The sequence below is a fragment of the Trachemys scripta genome, chromosome 1 (assembly GCF_013100865.1).
Source record: "Trachemys scripta elegans isolate TJP31775 chromosome 1, CAS_Tse_1.0, whole genome shotgun sequence".
NCBI lineage: Eukaryota > Metazoa > Chordata > Testudines > Emydidae > Trachemys > Trachemys scripta.
This window is the reverse complement of record NC_048298.1, coordinates 100,899,300-100,917,049: the sequence shown is the minus strand read 5'-3', so window position 1 is coordinate 100,917,049 and position 17,750 is coordinate 100,899,300. Positions and strand designations below refer to the sequence as shown.

Sequence of the window (17,750 nt, the reverse complement as noted above, 5' to 3'; positions counted from 1 at the left end):
CTGTCCAGAGCGTCAACAGAGTGGTGCACTGTGGGATAGCTCCCGGAGCTATTAACGTCGATTTCCATCCACACCTAGCCTAATTCGACATGGCCATGTCGAATTTAGCGCTACTCCCCTCGTCGGGGAGGAGTACAGAAGTCGAATTAAAGAGACCTCTATGTCGAACTAAATACCTTCGCGGTGTGGACGGGTGCAGGGTTAATTCGATGTAACGGCGCTAACTTCGACATAAACGCCTAGTGTAGACCAGGCCTAAGGCAGCTCAACTCATTACACGTAGGCCACCAGACAGTCAGTAGTTGGTGTCATCTTTGAGTTCTTAATCTGGGCTGGATTCAAGTCAGAGGCCAGAAGATGAACGACTCTAAATCCTGTTACCAATTCCTCTGAGCCTCCCAGTTTTTCCTGGCATCTTAAATGCTGTCCATTTTACCTCTATAGCTTGTGTTCACTAGAAATGTTAGTAATACCTCAAGTTACAGGATCCTGATACTATTTAGTAACTATATTTTAATTGCTTGGTAATTTAGTATTCTACAGGAATATGTAATTACATGGTAAGGCTTATGGTTTTATACTTCCTAGTTTAGAACTGTCTGTGTCTTAACTACTGAATATTCAAGACAAAGTGCCAATTTAAATATTCACTGATTGTGATATTGTTCCTTATAGTTAGGAACTGTCTGTGAAATCAAGGACGTTGTGTTCACACTTTGGTCCCTGCAACATAATGAAAGTGGAAAAAGTGGGTTATATATTTTTGTGTGTTCCTTACTTCCCTGTATCTGTATTAGCAACAGTTAAACAGTTTACCACAATTTTAGTGACTTTCATAACTGCATGTGAAAAGTTACACAGAAATATCATGTTGTTATAACTTGAGTTTTTGAACGGGCATATACTGTAGAGAAAAGGACAGGATGCTAAAACAGACCAGCTTTATTCCTATTAGAACTGTATCTTCATTCAGAAATATTTAATTTGTCCAGCAGTACAATGAGAAGAATTAAAAGGTGTTTGCATTCAGAAATTATAAGTCCTCATGTGTGATTGATTCCCCCCCCCCCCCTTCTGCTCCAGGATACAAGTAAAGCTCAGAAATGTATTAAGAAGGAGGGTGCATCAGAAGCTAGTCATAAGGTTCAGGAGAATAGAAATTTTACACACAGCAATGGCTTGAGCTTCCAACATGGCAAGTGCACGCGGGACTCGACCCTGATCCAAGGGGAGTGTCGGTTGAGTGACGGCAGCCTCAGTCCTGATAGGCCATATGGTGAGACATCCTTGTCTATACCCCTTCACCCAACCAAGAGGCCAGCGTCAAATCCACCCCCTATCAGCAACCAGGCCACAAAAGGTAACATTGTCTTCTTCTGTCCTTTTTCCCTCCAGAAAACCTGGTTTCCTATTTTTGATTATCTAGAAGCTTAAGAAAAACTTGTCTGAAACATAAGCAGCAAAAAGTGAAGACCTAGACTTTGACAAAAACCCCAACATAAGCATCACCTTGCAGTCAAATTTTGGCATGGGGTAGTTGTATAGTGGAAAAAGAGGGATTTAATGGGGTTATGCCCAATTTGAGCTTTCCTTAGTTAGTGCTGACAACTTCTGCAAATTTATCAGCTATGAAGTAATGATGTCTAGTTTAGATTAAGCATCTGGGCTTTTTTCTTCTTTCTGAGATGAGATACTCAAAGTATGAGGCTTTAAAGGTGATGGTCTTAACTAGTTATCTCCTTAGCTGTGTAATTTAGTTGAGTACAAATCTGAGGGAAGGGCACAATTCAGAGAGCAGAGATTAGTGGGTTTTCCTATTTAAATTAGGAAAATCTGGAAGTATATAATCAAATTCTCTATTATAATGCTGACTGTAGCTTAGGAAAAGTAACTCTGAATTTCACGTGTCCATTATGCCCACTGCTTTGGTCCAAAACAATTGGACAGAGATGAACTGCGATGTAGAAAAGTCAGACTGCAGGAGAGAATCTGCTTTCCATTTAGGTTTATCTGTTTTACAAAATCGGTTCTAAAAATAGACTAATATACTGGTTTCAATTTTCCAGGCAAGCGTCCAAAGAAAGGAATGGCAACTGCCAAACAGCGCCTTGGGAAGATCCTTAAGCTGAACCGAAATGGCCATGCACGCTTCTTTGTTTGATGTAGCTGCTGCTGCTGCTGCTGTCTTTCCTTCACAGCCAGTATTGAGGGCGGCAGAGCCTGGAGCTTCTGCTGTTCCTCTGCCCGAAGCAGACTTGCATGTACCATGTAGAACACTGCCTAATGAACAAAAAAACCAATGCTGCATTTTCACTGTGCCACACCCGCTCAGCAATAACCATTTGGGAATGGGGAAATCTTCAGAGAGACAATGGACTGGGAAACAGTCTCTCATCAGGGCTTGAATATCACTTTGTTGCTGGTAGTGTCTGAGCTAATTCATGAGGGGGAGATGATAAAGGTGGTTATCCATAATTTATTTCTGACAGATTTTTACAACTTTTAAATTCATTTTTAACTATTTATTTGGAAGACTTTTTTGTGGGAGTTATTAATTTAGATTTAAGAATGTGAAGGTTTTTAATTGTTCTTGATAATGTATGTTTGGTGCAGTGGAGAGCCACATTAATGGTGATTAGTCTGGACTCCTAAATTTGATATTCAGGTTATAGTCTTAAACAGGGATGTGATGCATTATTAATTATTTTTAAATTAAGTCATATGAAATCATATTTTATATTTTTTTCTGCTCTTTATAAGCTATTGGTTGGGCTTTTGTTGCCCTGTAAGGTGCATGCGCTCTGCCAATTTAGTTCCCTTAGCCTCTCCCCATTCTGTACACATTGCTGACTCACCAAAGTGGAAAAGCAAAGACTCTTCTGTCTACAAGGAGAGCATCATTATTCAAGTTCAGTAGCTAAAATGTCTTAAAAAGCACCCCTCCCTCAAATTGGGGTTTATGCTCTTCCTTCTGACATGGTTGGTGTTCGGTCCAGGCCATGTGATTTTTCTCTCTTAAGGAGAAACTAAAATCGCTTTGAGAAGTTTTGTTTTATACAACTTAGTTTAAATGTTAGTACAGAGGAGAGCAACTTTTATATTTTCCTGGGGGATGGGAGAGAGTGCAATATAATGGGTTAAGTTTCATATTTCAGAATAAGTGTGTTGGTTGAAGAAACAATTCTTAAAATATAAATTGCAGAATTAAGATTTGGCAGATGACTTCCTGGGGTGGGTGGAGGGAGCACTAAAACCAGTGATGATCATTACTGTACTTCAGAAATGTATTTTACTGAGGAACTAAGGAGGCAGCTGAACATGTGCTGCTTGCAAGGCTGCACATGAGCCACTTTCAGTCTTAACAGGTGCATATGTAAGTGTTGAGTTTAGTAGCTAGCTGATCTCGGAATGATCATTTGTGCCATGCTTTACATAGAGCTGATAGCAAATGCCAATTCTGAATGACCTGTAAATAATGTTGATTTTAAATTTGTATTTTTCTGTAATATAAAATTAAATATTTAACTTTTCAGGATGGGCGGAGAGGGGAACAACTTTACTTGATTCTGTAAAAAGGGCATTTTGCAGGGTCCAGCCAAAAGTAAAACATTGATGTGCTAGGGATACCATCCTGTATAGTGAGAGTGAAAAGGCTTGGCTTAGCTATCCAATTTATTGATTTGTCTTAACTCCACTCAGTTTGCCTGTCCTCCATATTCTGTCCTGGATAGCTTCTTCCTGCTGTGCTTAAAAACAAATTCAACTTTACCTTCCTGATTTACATGTAGCTATATTCATGTATACAGCTAGATTAAAGATCAGAACTAGCTAGGTGAGGGCCAACCCATTTCTGGATGAGAAAATATCAAAATATAACATGGGTATGCATTGGACAAATAGCATTCATGATTTTTCTTTTTCCAGAACTTGCAAATTGTTTTTCTCTTTGTCCCTGCCCAGCTTTTGATTTGAAAGTAGTGTAAACATCAGAGTTAATTGATTTTGCTAACCCATAGCCAAAAACACGTTGGATGAGTTCAAGCTCTGTTGGCAGACCATTTTTATTTAATGCATGCTGCCAGCCTTGTTTAGGGTGCTGGGGAAAGGGGACAATAAAAGTGATACTCGCAAATTACCATCTAACAAAAGACAGGGAGCAGTTACTCTACAGGTTTCAAAAGTGACCAGAAATAATAATGTTCTCAGGCAAGAAATTTTCCAGTCAGTAATGATGAGAGGAAAAAATACTTTCAACATTCAGTATGAAATTTTAATTCTATCTTCTGATATATTCTCATGGAAATATTTGATAAATATGTAGCATGTTATCAATACTGGTTTAAATTATAAGAAAAAAAGCTTACCTCTGATCTGTTTGTGTTTGCTCAAGGGAAACCAGGTCATACCTGCCAGGCTTTGAGTAACTGGGTCAGTTCTGGCAAACCAAACCAAACTGCTTTTCTCTTACTGGCTATCTTTTTTTTTAAATATTTTAATTAAGACAACAGAAGTATTTCACAAGGGACATCAAGCAGAATTGGAGGGGAGTAAAGACTGGGTTTTTTTTAAATGTAGATTCTGAGAACACTACTCACTGAAACAGAAATATGTCATAATGGAATCTGGAATTAAGGAGGTTTGGAATATGGAACATACACAATGCTGCTTTCCCTGTGACTTGTCTGCAGCAGGTCTCTCTTCTAAGCCTCCTCATTAGCAAAGTATATAGCTATCATCTTACTAGTAGAAAAAGTACTTGGCTGGACCCGTATATGTTTAATGGTTATTTCTAGTTTTCTTTCTTTTTCCCTTCTCTCCCACTTTTTCAAGGTGGCTCTCCATTGTAGTGAGTGTACTAATGTCTCTTCATAGGCTGTCAACAGGCAGAGGTTCATTTCCGTTTTCTCCTGATTTCCATGCTTCCAGCAGAAGTCTTTAAGAGACTAAAACTTGATTTGGGGTGAGAGGGAACCTCAGTCAATCAGTTTAAAAGAAATTGTCTTGATAATTGATAACAAATGAGTCTCCTTTTGGTAGCTTGATGAAGAGGATGTGCTGATCTCACTTATTCATGTATTTGTATGTTGGGATGTTATTATATTCTTGGAAGAAAACACTGTTGCACCAAGCTTTTTGTAGATGGACTGATCCTGGTGCTATAGAGGTGGAGAGAAAACCTGTCTTTTCTCACATTTCACTTTTTTGGGGGAAAGGGGTAGATGGATAGGAGCACTGCTATGGGGCTGCCGAGGGACTGAGCCCTCCTATGGGAACTCATTTTCAAGGAGGATATTTAAAGGGGGGAAAAATGACATGAAGAATATGGACTTTAAGATAAAATTACTGTACTTTATTTTTTAAACTTTCTGTTGCTAGAAGGAAAAATTATATGAAATGAAACACTTGGGGGTTGCTCTTCTCCAGGTACTCAAGTTCTTATAATTTTTAAAAAGAAAAATGTGAAAATGGAAAGACCACCTAGAAATTATATCAAGGACTCTTCCAGCAACTTTCCCCTTTCTTCCTGTACTATACTTGCTAATAAAGCCTGGCTACAAAGTAGCCCTTAATGACCTCTGAGGTAGATTACCTATGCAACCTATAATATTCTACATGAAATAATTCTTGAAGAAATCACTTCAAAAGGGTTTGATGTTAAGAATGAACAATTATTACTTTCGGGCCACATTTTAAGCTGAAGTACCTGTATTAATTTTAATAGAGAGAAGAGAGCACAGTGTCATGGCCATCCTTTAAAAAGCTTCAGCTTTCCCAAGCTGTGTTCTATGGCACAGGCTGCTTTCATTCACCAGGGCATGAAGTCCTACATTTTGAAACCTTTGCAGGAATTTAACCCAGGGCTGAGTTATTATCTGACTGACCCTTGGTTGGTAATTGTAGGGACTGAGCAAGGCTGAGGCTAGAACCAAACCATAGCTAGTGACCCCCTCTAGCCTCCATGCCACCAAAAATCTTAGTGTCTTTTTAAAGCTCTTGTATATAATACTTCCAGACCATTAAAGGCTGTCCACGGCCCTGGGACTAAGCAAACCTAGAGCCGCTTTATTTTGCAGAAGAAATAGAAATGAAACCAAGGCCTTACTGTTTGTGGTTAAACTGGATTAAAAAGCTGCAACATCCATTTTTCAAAACAAAACAAAAAAAAACACCACAAAACCATTTCTGGTTGCAAAACAAATGGTGAATCATGCAGGGGGTGGGAAATATGAATAGCACTGATTAGGAAATGCATGTGCTTCTTCATAAGCTGCATTTCCTTTTGGAAAAGGACTTTTTTCTACTTTTAATAAAAAAAAATTAAGCCATAACAGTTTCATTCTGTGGGACGGGAGTGAAAGGGATCACTTTAAGAGATTATATTAATATGAATTATCACTTCTGCTGGGATATGTCTAATTTTGTCAGTGCTTTGGCAGTTATTTCTTTTTTTAAAATCCATGAAATTTGAAAAAGGGGATAGTTCTTGGCTATATTTACTAGTTTTGTAGTAAGGTTTTGCTGGCCCATTTCTTTCCCTCTCCCTTTTCTACTCTGTCTAACTTCTATCCTTTTTTGAACATCTGTGGAAAATATTGGCTTGTCTGCCTGAATAGGGGTCTCCGTGTGCATGCGTTGGGTGTGTGTGTGGGTGGGTGTGTCTTTTTACAGAAACGCACTACAGTGTTGAGTATTTGGCTGGGAAAGGGGATGCTGCAGCTTTAAGAGCATTTTTTCAATTCATAACAGTATTTCCCATCCTCTTTTGCCTGCAGGCAGGGAAAATGTATGTACAGTATTTATTTTCGTTTCAATTTTACTTTAAATTTGTAAGTTTCTATAAGTAGCTCACATTGGTTATTCTAGGGGAGGACAAGTGGCTTGTTTAAATTTGTATTTGATATTCATAGTTTCCAGTTTCTGTACTTTAAAATATTGAAATTAAAAAGTTGTACTTATGTTTTGATTTTAGCAATCTGTAGTGTTTAATTTCTACAGGTTTTTGTTCACTTGCTTAAAAGTGTAAATACAGAAAGTTGTAAAAAAAAAAAGTCTTATGAGGGGAAAAAAAGCTTAATTCTGTTTCTAGGTCTGATTTTTGTGGCCATTATTTGACTCTTGATTTTGATGAAGATGTACTTGAGAGATGTGGGGAGTGCAGTACATTTTCTTACTATTTTAAAGTGTAAGTTTGCTTTCTATCAAAACAGTCTCTGGGAGCTGAATGCATTTTGTGAGGATGTATACTGTCTTTTTTTGACATATAAATGTAAAAAAAAAATGGTTGAGACTTCCAGCGGTCCATTACTTAGTAAACTTCAAGAAATTAATCTAATTTGGAAACATTTTAATGCAGAAAGAAATTGTTTTTTCCTTCTCTTCTTGCCTCTTTTTTTCATATTCTTTCTTTTTGGTCAAGTTTGCCTTATGTTCCTGTCGTCTCTGGCTTTTCTGGGAGCAGCTCTTCCTGTCGGTGACTGACGAGGTACTGTTTATGGTAGAAGTTTCTATCACTCACTCACCCCCTCTTTTTATTTTTTTTCTTTACCAACATTGTCTCATTTCCTTTTATCCTTGCCTGCTTTTCTGTCCATTCCACCTGCAACTGCATCATGTTTCCTTTCACAATCATCATTGGTCCTCAGTTTGTATTCATGTGTCGCCACACCACTGGGAGGAAGAAGCACTGTCACACTGCATTTAGAGTTAGTGTAATGTTTTCTCTTTCTCTACAGAGATAGTGCTGTGTGCTGCTGAACTGCTGCAAAGACTTGCCTGGGCGAAACATTCCCTCTATCCCATGCAAGTGGTGTGCTCCAATATCACAGTGATGGCCACGCCACGGTATTAAAATCTTAGGTGATGTGTCAGTGGGCTCAGGAGAAAAGGATGGCAAAAATTGGTTTTTGTTTTTTTGTATCCTGTGTACGTAGCCAAGTCACTTACTCCGCAGGCTGGCTCTCAGCTTATTGGGAGAACATACAAGGTAACTAAAAATACAATACACGGAGTCTGTGCTGCTTTGAACCTACCACAAAGGGATCATACTGTCTCTTGCTCCTCCCCAAAGATCATTTTTAATGAGAAATAATAGTTCCTCAGTTTAACTTTGTGCAATTATTGGGAGTGGTATTTCCATCCATGCACAGAGATTTAAACTGTAGTATACCTGAAATAACTATTTGTGATCCAAGTATATACCCTGGTGGTAACTTGTGAAATTGCAAGCCACACTTTTATGAAGAAGTCAACAAAACGAAGACCTGCTAATACAGTCCCCTGTGATGGGGAGAGGAGGAGTGTGAACAAGCTTCTAATTACTTAATGCTAATATACACTTTGAAAGAGATATTAATCTTCATGCTTCACTCTTAAGCCAATCTATAATTAGTAGGTATTGGGAGGTTTCTTCCACCTTCTTAAACATCTGGTGTTGGCCACTGTCAGGATACTGGACTGGATGGCCCATGGGACAGATCCAGTATAGCAATTCCTGTTTTGCAATGAATTGTATGGGGAATTACATGCTTCAGTTCCATCATGTGACAGTTATTTTATTTATGACACTATATAGTGCCTTTTCAATGTGGATAAAGTGCTTCTGCATTAGTGGGTTTTGAATCCTCAGAGCGGGAAGCAATCAGAAGAATATTTTCACTGTTTAAACTGAATGTTTTAAAAAGTGGTGTTAGGAGGAGCTGGGATGGCTCCGATCAGGGTTTCTCAAACTTCATTGCACCACGACCCCCCTTCTGACAACAAAAATTAAGACATGACCCCAGGAGGGCGGATCAAAGCCTGAGTCTGCCTGATTCTCTCTGCCCTGGGTGGGGGAGCCGGAGTCAAAGCCCAAGCCCCACTGCCCTGGGTCGGGAAGGGGTCAAAGCTGAAGCCCAAGGGGTTCAGCCCCAGCCAGGGGACCTGTAAGAGCCCTGCAGCCTAGGGCTGAATATCTCAGGCTTCAGCCCCAAGCTCCAGCAAGTCTTAGCCAGCCCTGGTGACCCCATTAAAATGGGAGTGTGACCCATTTTGGGGTCCCGACCCACAGTTTGAGAACCGCTGGCTCAGATGTATAATAGGTAGCCTTTTGCTTCTGGATTGTCAGTTCACATTTAGCCTGTGTCGGTGGGGATCAGGTTACTATCTATCTCATGGCTGTGAAATGAGTTGATCACACTCCAAATGCTAATGGTCAGATGTGCACATTATAAAATGAGTGCCACAAGTGACACTGAAGTTTCCAGTCTTAGCAGGGAGAATAAAGTATTAAATGTGACATCAATCTGAATTCTCATTCCCAGCAACTGTTTCTCCAGCTCAGGATTGAGGCGCTAGTGGGACATTGTGGAGAAATGCAGTGTATCTAATGTACTTTTTCTGTGGCTAAATAAAATGTCAAGCTTCAACACTATTAACCTAACTTTTTTACCCATATGAAATTCACCTTTTAAAAAGTTAAATCCACAATATTTAAGCACAATGGGAAGTGATTTATGATGCATCAGTGGGTATCTCAGCTGCCCTGATTAGAAATCGCGTTTTTTAGTAATGAAGTGGTTGCTGACAGGAGCATTTTTGTTTTGTGGGGGTTTTCATTTAAAAATTTAATCTTCAGTACTGATATCCATGTGTATTGCATATGTAGAATACATGTTTATAATGCCTACTGGGAGGTTTCCCTGTAGTTTGTGCGGTTGCTCAAAGTGGCTGGAAAGATGACATTCTCTCTGAAGCTGAGCAGCCCCTCTGCAGCATTGCCAGACTCTGGAGTGAGAAACCCTAACCATAGCTGTCTCAACTTTTTTCCAAAACTCAAATTGTCCTCAGGCAGCAGCATCAAAATAATACATTCAGCATATCCTTACCCTCCACCCTCGTCTTTCCCTTTCTTTCAATTTCCATTTTCTTTAAAATAGAAGGAAAAATTCTAATTGCTAAATACAACAGTTTTGCTGCCACTATCATTTTCCAGCATCACCTTTAAATAACACTTTTACTGTTTTGAGAATAAACTTAATGCCTAAGCGTTAGGGCTAGTAGTGACCTCCTGCACAATTATCATGAACAGTACTCCCAGTCCTCTTTTGCTTGGTTGTGAAGTTCAGAAGTTTGATAGGAGAGTGATCTCCGACTTTGTGGCTGGGTTGAACCAAATTGGTCGGTGAGAAGACTGATGTGTCCCTCCCTACACTGAAAGACTCCATGGCCACTCTCTGCTCAGTCTATCCTGGGCAGCTTCAACGTGAAAGTTGCTCAGGCATACTTTAAGGGTTTTGGAAAACGATTTCTTCTCTCTAAATTATCGTATTTTCTTACTCCCTTTCCCTGTTGTTGGTTCGTATAATGATATGCATTGAAGGTAGCTTTGTCCTTTGCTCCATTTATTGGAAAACGCCACCATCCAGTTTGACTTCAGATTCACCCCCACAGTAATGAATTATTGGTGTTGGGAGTACTGGATTGTAACATCACTGAAGTAGTCTGACTCTAAAAAGAAACCTTTTTATTTGCGAGCATCTGAACAAACCAGCATTAGGTAAGGGTTCATGAAGGTGACCATGGTAATGTTAACATTAAAATAGCCTTGGTCCCCACTTATGGTCTGATACTATTGAAGGTCTTGTGGATCCCATTGCTTGGATTCTTTACCAGCTGCTGCCAAGAATGTGCCTTTTTGTGTTAAGTCTGAAGTCTGGGCATTGATGCAAGAGACCGTCAGTAGGTCTGGATTTCCTGTGGGATGACTTCCATCAGGACCTGTAGCTTGACAGTCATGGAATCTAAACACAATGCAATGAAGAGGTGAGAGGAGAAAACACTGGCTGAAAAGGAAGCCAGTTTGGGGAAGGGGAAGTTTATGCCATAAATGAAAACTGCTGAACTAGGACAATCTCTGTCCAAAGAGTCCCCCAGCACTCCTTCTGCAACACCTCTTACACAGAATTAGTGAAAACTGCACCAAGGACCAACTCCCCTGTGCAACCCTCTGTCTTAAATAGCCACCTTAAAGTATTCCTATGTGGCTTCCAGTGCAGTTTTGTTTGACCTCTACTTACCAGGGGGTGCCTAATACAATGGGGCCCTGATTTATGGCATCAAGGTGCTGCTGTAATCGAATAATACATATGACTTGCAACCTGTTGCATAAGAAAGGTCTTGTGTGTGCTTTTTCTGGAGAACTCTTCCTTATTTCCCAAGTAGGCCTGATGGTGGGTAAGGACAGCAGATTCTCAGATGCATGGTGATAAGTTGTAAGAACCTGAATCAGACAGACTATGACTAGTGGATAAAGGGTGAGGAGATTATAATTGCAGTGCTGTCTAGCCTGCTGCTATTGTCTGTGGTTGGAAGGGTAATGACGCTTTTTAATCCTAGAATTGGATGTTTGTGGTAAGTCACTGCTAGTGTATGCATAATTTTGCATGGGAATATGAAAGACTCACACTTCTGTTTTAAAATATCCCTGCTTCACAAGTACAACATGGGGCAGGGGTCACTTGCTGGTTTGAACTAGAGTAAATGGTGGATTCTCGGTAACTTGAAGTCTTTAAATCAAGATTTAAATCAAGTAACTCAGGCAGAGGTTAGGGCCTGTAACAGCAGTGGATGGGTGAGGTTTTGTGGCTTGCGATGTGCAAGAGGTCAGCCTAGAGGATCATGATGGTCCCTTCTGGCCTTAAAGTGAGTCTATGAATCTCTTCCTTTTTAAGGTCAGAAGGAACTATAGTGATCATCTACTCTGACCACTTGCATTAACACAGGCCATAGAACCTTAGCAGTGAGATTCCTGCATTACACATGTTTGAACAAGAACCAATTTTTTAGAAAGACATTCGGTGTTAGATCTAAAGTTACTGCCTGTACTTACTGAACATTGCACTGCAGCTGGCTGGTATTCTTGACTTCTGGACCACTAGATAGTAGACAGGCAGACCAGTCAGAGTTATGGCACAGCCAATGCCTGTGTTCACAGGGTCCGAATAAAGGGACATTCCCACGATGAAGAAACATATTATTGTGAAAACCAATGGGATGAATAGAGGCACCTGGAAAAGAGGAAATCTAGGAAATGGAAGGTCATTCTAAGCAGTCAGCTGGCAGAGCTTGCAGTCATGTACCGACTAGATTGCTGTCGTAATATCGAGCAACAACAAACAAGACATTTGTACAAAGCACTGAAACTGCATGGTAGTGGTTTCACTTTCTAAGCTATAGTAGTCCTGAAAATATCTGAACTTGAGAGGACAGAGCATTATTCTGGTTTGGGATGCACTTGACTGGATTGGTTTTGTACTGAGCTTTGTTTTTTTGTTGCAACAAAAATTAACATAATTGGGCTAAGTTTTAGATTTCTGCGGTTTTACCTGCTGTGCTTGGGGGGGGGGGGGACATCATATGGTCACTTTCTACACTGCAGCTGTCACTTGTGTATCAGTAGGAGCATTTGCCTGCTCAGATACAAAACTTAAGCAAAATCAGCTACGTTTTTCATGTCTTACCACTGCCATTAACTATATCAGTACTGAACTTCTGCAAGCTATGCTAATAGCCACAAACTAGTGGCCTTATCTAACTCACTATAATTACAATAGTTTGTCATTTGGGTTCCTTGTCTCCAGATGAAACAAGTACAGAATACTGGAGGACCATTTGATCTCATGCAGCCACTTTGCCGATCTCTATCCTTTCACATCTAAACTACTCCTTTTTCAAAATCCCCACATTGTGTTGTTTTGCGTAGCTGTTGTTAGCTGGATCTCCTTGTACCTTGAAGGGCCTCGGTATCTCAGGATGCCGATAACGATGTATCATGAGCCCCAGGGTCACCAGTCCTATGAAGAGCCAGCGTGAAAAGCTATAGAAGTTCAGTAGGCCATAGAGATCGCCAATCAACACCATCAAGAAGATTAGAGGCAACTAGGACACAGACGAAAATGCAGTATTAAGCACTGCAGGAACACCTAAGGAAGATGCTTTTCTTTTCCACCCCATGTTACTTGTGTAGGTCTTACAACAGTTATAAAGTGCTATTGTCTTATGTTCTTTCCGTCTCCTCAATGGTGCTGGTGTGTTTGCTCAACATGTGCAAGTATGGTATTAACTAACTCACAGGGCCTCCAATAAGTGAAAAGAGCCGGAGACTTAAGTCCTTACTGTGCAGATTTAGTTTGCTTGGGAAACTCTTAGCTACTGTGTTCATGGGGCACTATAAGAAACCCTGAGTTGAGAAGGTGTTTTTTTTTTTGTTTGTTTTTTTCTTTTTAACTTCGTTTAGGAGGAGATTTTAAAGGAACAAATGGGAGTTAGGTTTCCAATTCCCACTGACTGTCAATGGGAGTTGGGTGTCAAATTGCCCTTTGAAAAATTTCTCTCTCATGTGAAATAGATGAAAAGCCAACCCTTTCCTTTGATGCAAAGTCCATCCGAGCTAGAATTTGGACCCCTCCAGGAAGCACTTTATTAGTCTCAGATTACTTCGTGCACAAGGATCTTTGAAGGTATTCTATTGTGGTAGCACCTGAAAACACCAGGGCTTCACTGTGCTAGATGCTGTGTGGAAACAAACAGGTAACACAGCTCCTGTCCTGAAGAGCTTACAATTTAATATGAAACAAGACACAACAACTTCCTGTGACCAACAAAGGGGGGAAGGAAGTGACGTCCAGGGCTCTGAAATCAGATCACTTGTCCTATAGATTAGTTATTGCACAATTGGATTCCAAATAGGAGTTTTTTCTTCTATAAAAATGTGCTCATGTGAATTTAGCACTCCTACAGAGTGGTAGGTTTGATAGTGTTGTCAACTGATGTCTTCAGTCTAGACAACGAACAGCTACAACATGGGAAGTAGCAGTGCAAGCTTCCCATATGCTACCCCACCAAAGTGTCCTGAATCCTGCTCTGAAGAAGGTACAGTAGTTCAGCCAGCATACCCATTGTGTTCTTGGGCAACAAGGGCACTGAACAGTGCCAATTATGATGGCAGCGGGTTTATGTGGACAGTGGAAAGTCCAGTTAAGAATTCCAGTCTGTGGGGGCAGACCAGGCAATGCCATCTGTTAAGGGCTAGGCAGGTGGGAGTTGTGATCCCTGCTAGTGACTGGTTAAGAATGACACTCGCAGCTAGTTTGTGCAAAAACATTGGTATTGCTACTCTACCCTCTCCCTGTCTCATTCACCTGTGTTGTCTTGTCTTTTAGGCTACATCAGCGCTGTACAGGGCTGCCCACAGCACGCTGGGTACGTGTAGCTATTTGCCATAGTTAAAAGTGGGCTGCAGCCACACCGAGGTGTGTAGCTTCATGTGTCAGGGAAAGGTTCTGGTGGGGGGAGGCAATGAGGAAACCCCTCTGACACAGTCTTTCCCTGCTGCAGGTGTAGGGAGCTGGAATAGCCTTTCCCTGCTAACTCCCACAGCCAGTGTCTTTCCCTGTGGGGGGGGGAGGGGGAGAGGGGAAGGGCTCCAGCTGCAAGGACACTACAGCTCTAAAAATAGTAGTGTAGGCAGGGAGACATGGCTTGGGTGAGTAGAGTGCCTGTAAAGTAGGTCCTCACATACATACCCACCACCCCCTTCAGTGTGTCCGTTCTCTACTCCCCTACACTGCGCCTCACCAGCTACACTGCTCTTTATACCTGTGCTGGGGGAGAGGCGACATGGGTAGGTACTCTACACACCACCCAAAAAAAAAAAAAAAAAGTGTGCAGTGTAGACACACCCGTAGACCATCAACTGCTTGGGACAGGAGCCGTCACTTATGATACGTTTGTACAGTGGAGCTTTAGGTGCTACACCATAGTAAATGATATTTTAATTTTTTATATTATTATCATAGTTCATTAATGAAATGGGCTTAGTGCGGGGGTGGGAAGGGCAGATGAGTTCATTCTCTAAGAATGAGAGTTTAAAAAACCCTCAAGCCTCGTTCAGAATCCAGAAAGCTCTGCTCACCATTAATAAAAGGGCTGGGAAGGGGGTGTTTCTTCGCCTATGGATCATGGAGAAGAGTGGAGGCCACTGTCCTTCCCTGGAAGCTGCAAACAACATCCTGTTAGAAAGAAGCAGAACTGGATGGAAAGAAGGTAAGCAATTTTGTACAAGATTTTCAGTTATGTTTTGGGATTTTTTTTTAATGAAAATATTTCTGATTATGCGCCTTTTTGAAATTTTTGACCAGCTGTAGAAACCAAGATAGATACAATATTACTCATCACCAGCAGGGGGAGCTCATGATACAGCATGTGTGTTTTTGCAGCTCCCTGGCTCTTGAGTTTCCCCTTAAGCTTCATGTTAGACAATGAAAGAAATCAAACCACACCAGCAAAACGAAAGCCACGAGAGGCATACAACATAGATGGCAACCTTAAGTGTGAAGTGCCCTGATGGCAAGATACTTGTTATAGCATTAATATAGCTTTCGCTTGTGATAGGGTGTCTTCAGTCCATTGATTGACATGAATGTTTTTTAGCAGATCAAGGGCTGCAGAAAGTGTTTTTTGAACTAAAGATTAGCTGGTTTTAGTATGGAAGAGATGTTTGGTTTTAGAAAGGACAGGCTTTTACCTGGCAGCTGCAAAGATTCCGCCATTCAGAGAACCAAAGCAGGACAGAGCAACTAGGATTGGAATTGCTGAGGAAATGCTCTTAAAAGCTCGATCTACAAAGCTCTGGGGGGAAAAATAGAGAACCCAGTTATTCAGCGTTCATTACACCTGTCTCGCATGTCGGTATCTATAATTGCGCTGGTGGAAAAGCCAGGTTTTATCACCACCTCAAGCTAATCCCGTCTCCATTATTACTAAGAGGCAAGAGAACCTTACAAGCAATCCAACAGGTGAGTCATTTCAGAAGAATTGCTGGGAGGCAGGAGCAAAGTTGTCAGTATAAAGAACTTTATATAAAGTTATAGCCTGCAAGGCTGGGGGACAAAATGTGGAAGGAGTTATGGATCATATAAACCCCATGAAAAATTGGGGGCAAACCCCTGCAATTCAGTGGCTGTAAGTATATTTCTTCTTGCTGAAGAGGACAGACACTCCTTATGAGAGCTATACTATTCCTAGACCAGCTCCTTTATACTTCTTCCTTCTTGCCATATGTTTAAACAGACATTTGCCCCGGCATAAGAATCTGCAATCTGTTCCTTCCTTTAATGAATCTCTGGCCTCGCTCCAGTAGCCCCTCTGGTCCCAGATGTGAACTATCTGTGTTACACTGAAAATATCCAATAAAAACAAAGGACCATACTCACCACAGCCACAGCCTCCGAGGCCAGCACTTCCTCTGCTGTCAGGACTGCGTAGTAAGAGATGTTAGTGAGAAGGTACCCTAGAGTAACAACGAGCAAGGACACTATCACGCTCAGTGGGATATTCCTACAATAGAATAAAAACAACCCTTTTATTGCACCTCTCAACTGTCCATCAGGTTTACCTCTATCCCATGTGAATATAGTAGAATTGGTTGGGAATTTGCAACATCACATTTTTTCACTGAAAAATGCAGATATTAAACCAGAACTTTTGTGGGAAAGGTTTGGTTTGGACAAATTTTGAAATGGTCAAACCATCCCATTTTGACGCTTCCAAAATGGAAAAATCTGGTTTTGGTTTTAAATGACTTTTTGTTTAGAAATCTTAAGCTACTTATAGAGAAATAAAGACAAAACAGAACATTTCAAAATGGTTACATGAAATGTTTTTGAATTGACTGAAAGTGAAATTGTTTTCCCAGTGGTTGGTTCATGAAAATTTGAGATTTCAACTTTTCATCCCGATTCAGGACAAGAAAATCTGAAGTTTTGAATTTTTTTTACCAGGATGGGAAAACGGCGTCCTACCCAGCTCTAGAACCTGTGTTGCATCTCCTGATTATGATTGTAGGTTGCTGATTATGTAAATGCAGAATCATGAGAATGAGGTCATAGCAAACAATTGTTAAATTCCCTTGTGGTGGCATTTTTTCTTGTGGCTCTCATTTCAGACCTTTTTTCCAAAATACCCATATTTGTCTTGGGCAGAAGACAGCTGTGCCTAAAATAATACTTCCTAATCAGGAGGTACTAAAGGCTAAATTTGAGTAGGTCCCCTTTGTCCTCTATTGCATCAGCAAGACATCCTATGAAGATCCAAACCTGGTAGGCTAAAACATCTAATTTTAGGCACCCAGTCACTGAGGGAGAATTGCTATGGGAATTGAAGCTCATTTTAGGTCCCTTTTTTAAAACCCTATTTACAATTAGAATAAACCTCACTGTAAAGGGAAAAATCAAAGAGACTCTTCATTTGGATCAGCCCTAAATATCTCTTCTCCCCTTCTGAGAGTCCCTTTTTTCATCCCTACACATCCACTGGCAATGGGATGAAATTCCTGCCTTGGTGCTCATTAGAGAGACAAGGTGGGTGTGGTAATATCTTTTATTGGATCAACTTCTGTTGGTGAGAGAGAGAGAAGCTTTCGACTTTACAAAGAGGTCCAATAAATGAGATTACCTCACCCACTCTGTCTCTCTAATGTCCTGGGACCGACGTGGCTACAACAATGAACTGGTGCTCATTGAAGCTAAGTTACAAAGAGGGTTGAGTCAGGCAATGCTGTACAGCACAGCGTAATAAGCATTGAGAACACTAACCAAGCCCAATTCTCAGCTAGTGTGGTTATTCTGGGACTGACCCCATTGGTTAAAAACGTACGTTCTTCTTCGAGTGATTGCTCATGTGTATTCCACTATAGGTGTGCGTGCTTGCCACGT

The 17,750-nt window shown here is 40.7% G+C and overlaps 2 protein-coding genes across 2 annotated transcripts in view; one reads left to right on the top strand and one right to left on the bottom strand.

The window, feature by feature from the left end:
- Nucleotides 1-5,235, top strand: part of KDM7A (lysine demethylase 7A) — a 101,518-nt gene extending 96,283 nt beyond the window's left edge. The window contains exons 19-20 of the mRNA XM_034779258.1: nt 1,084-1,360; nt 2,067-5,235. Coding sequence (XP_034635149.1) covers nt 1,084-1,360; nt 2,067-2,161 — 372 coding nt within the window. The 3' untranslated portion in view covers nt 2,162-5,235. The remainder of the gene's footprint in view (nt 1-1,083; nt 1,361-2,066) is intronic.
- A 5,251-nt stretch (nt 5,236-10,486) lies between these two features.
- Nucleotides 10,487-17,750, bottom strand: part of LOC117881641 (cystine/glutamate transporter-like) — a 33,435-nt gene continuing 26,171 nt past the window's right edge. Inside the window, exons 7-12 of the mRNA XM_034779163.1 lie at nt 16,251-16,374; nt 15,563-15,666; nt 14,951-15,047; nt 12,766-12,915; nt 11,867-12,044; nt 10,487-10,778 (exon numbers count right to left, since the gene is read on the bottom strand). Coding sequence (XP_034635054.1) covers nt 10,714-10,778; nt 11,867-12,044; nt 12,766-12,915; nt 14,951-15,047; nt 15,563-15,666; nt 16,251-16,374 — 718 coding nt within the window. The 3' untranslated portion in view covers nt 10,487-10,713. The remainder of the gene's footprint in view (nt 10,779-11,866; nt 12,045-12,765; nt 12,916-14,950; nt 15,048-15,562; nt 15,667-16,250; nt 16,375-17,750) is intronic.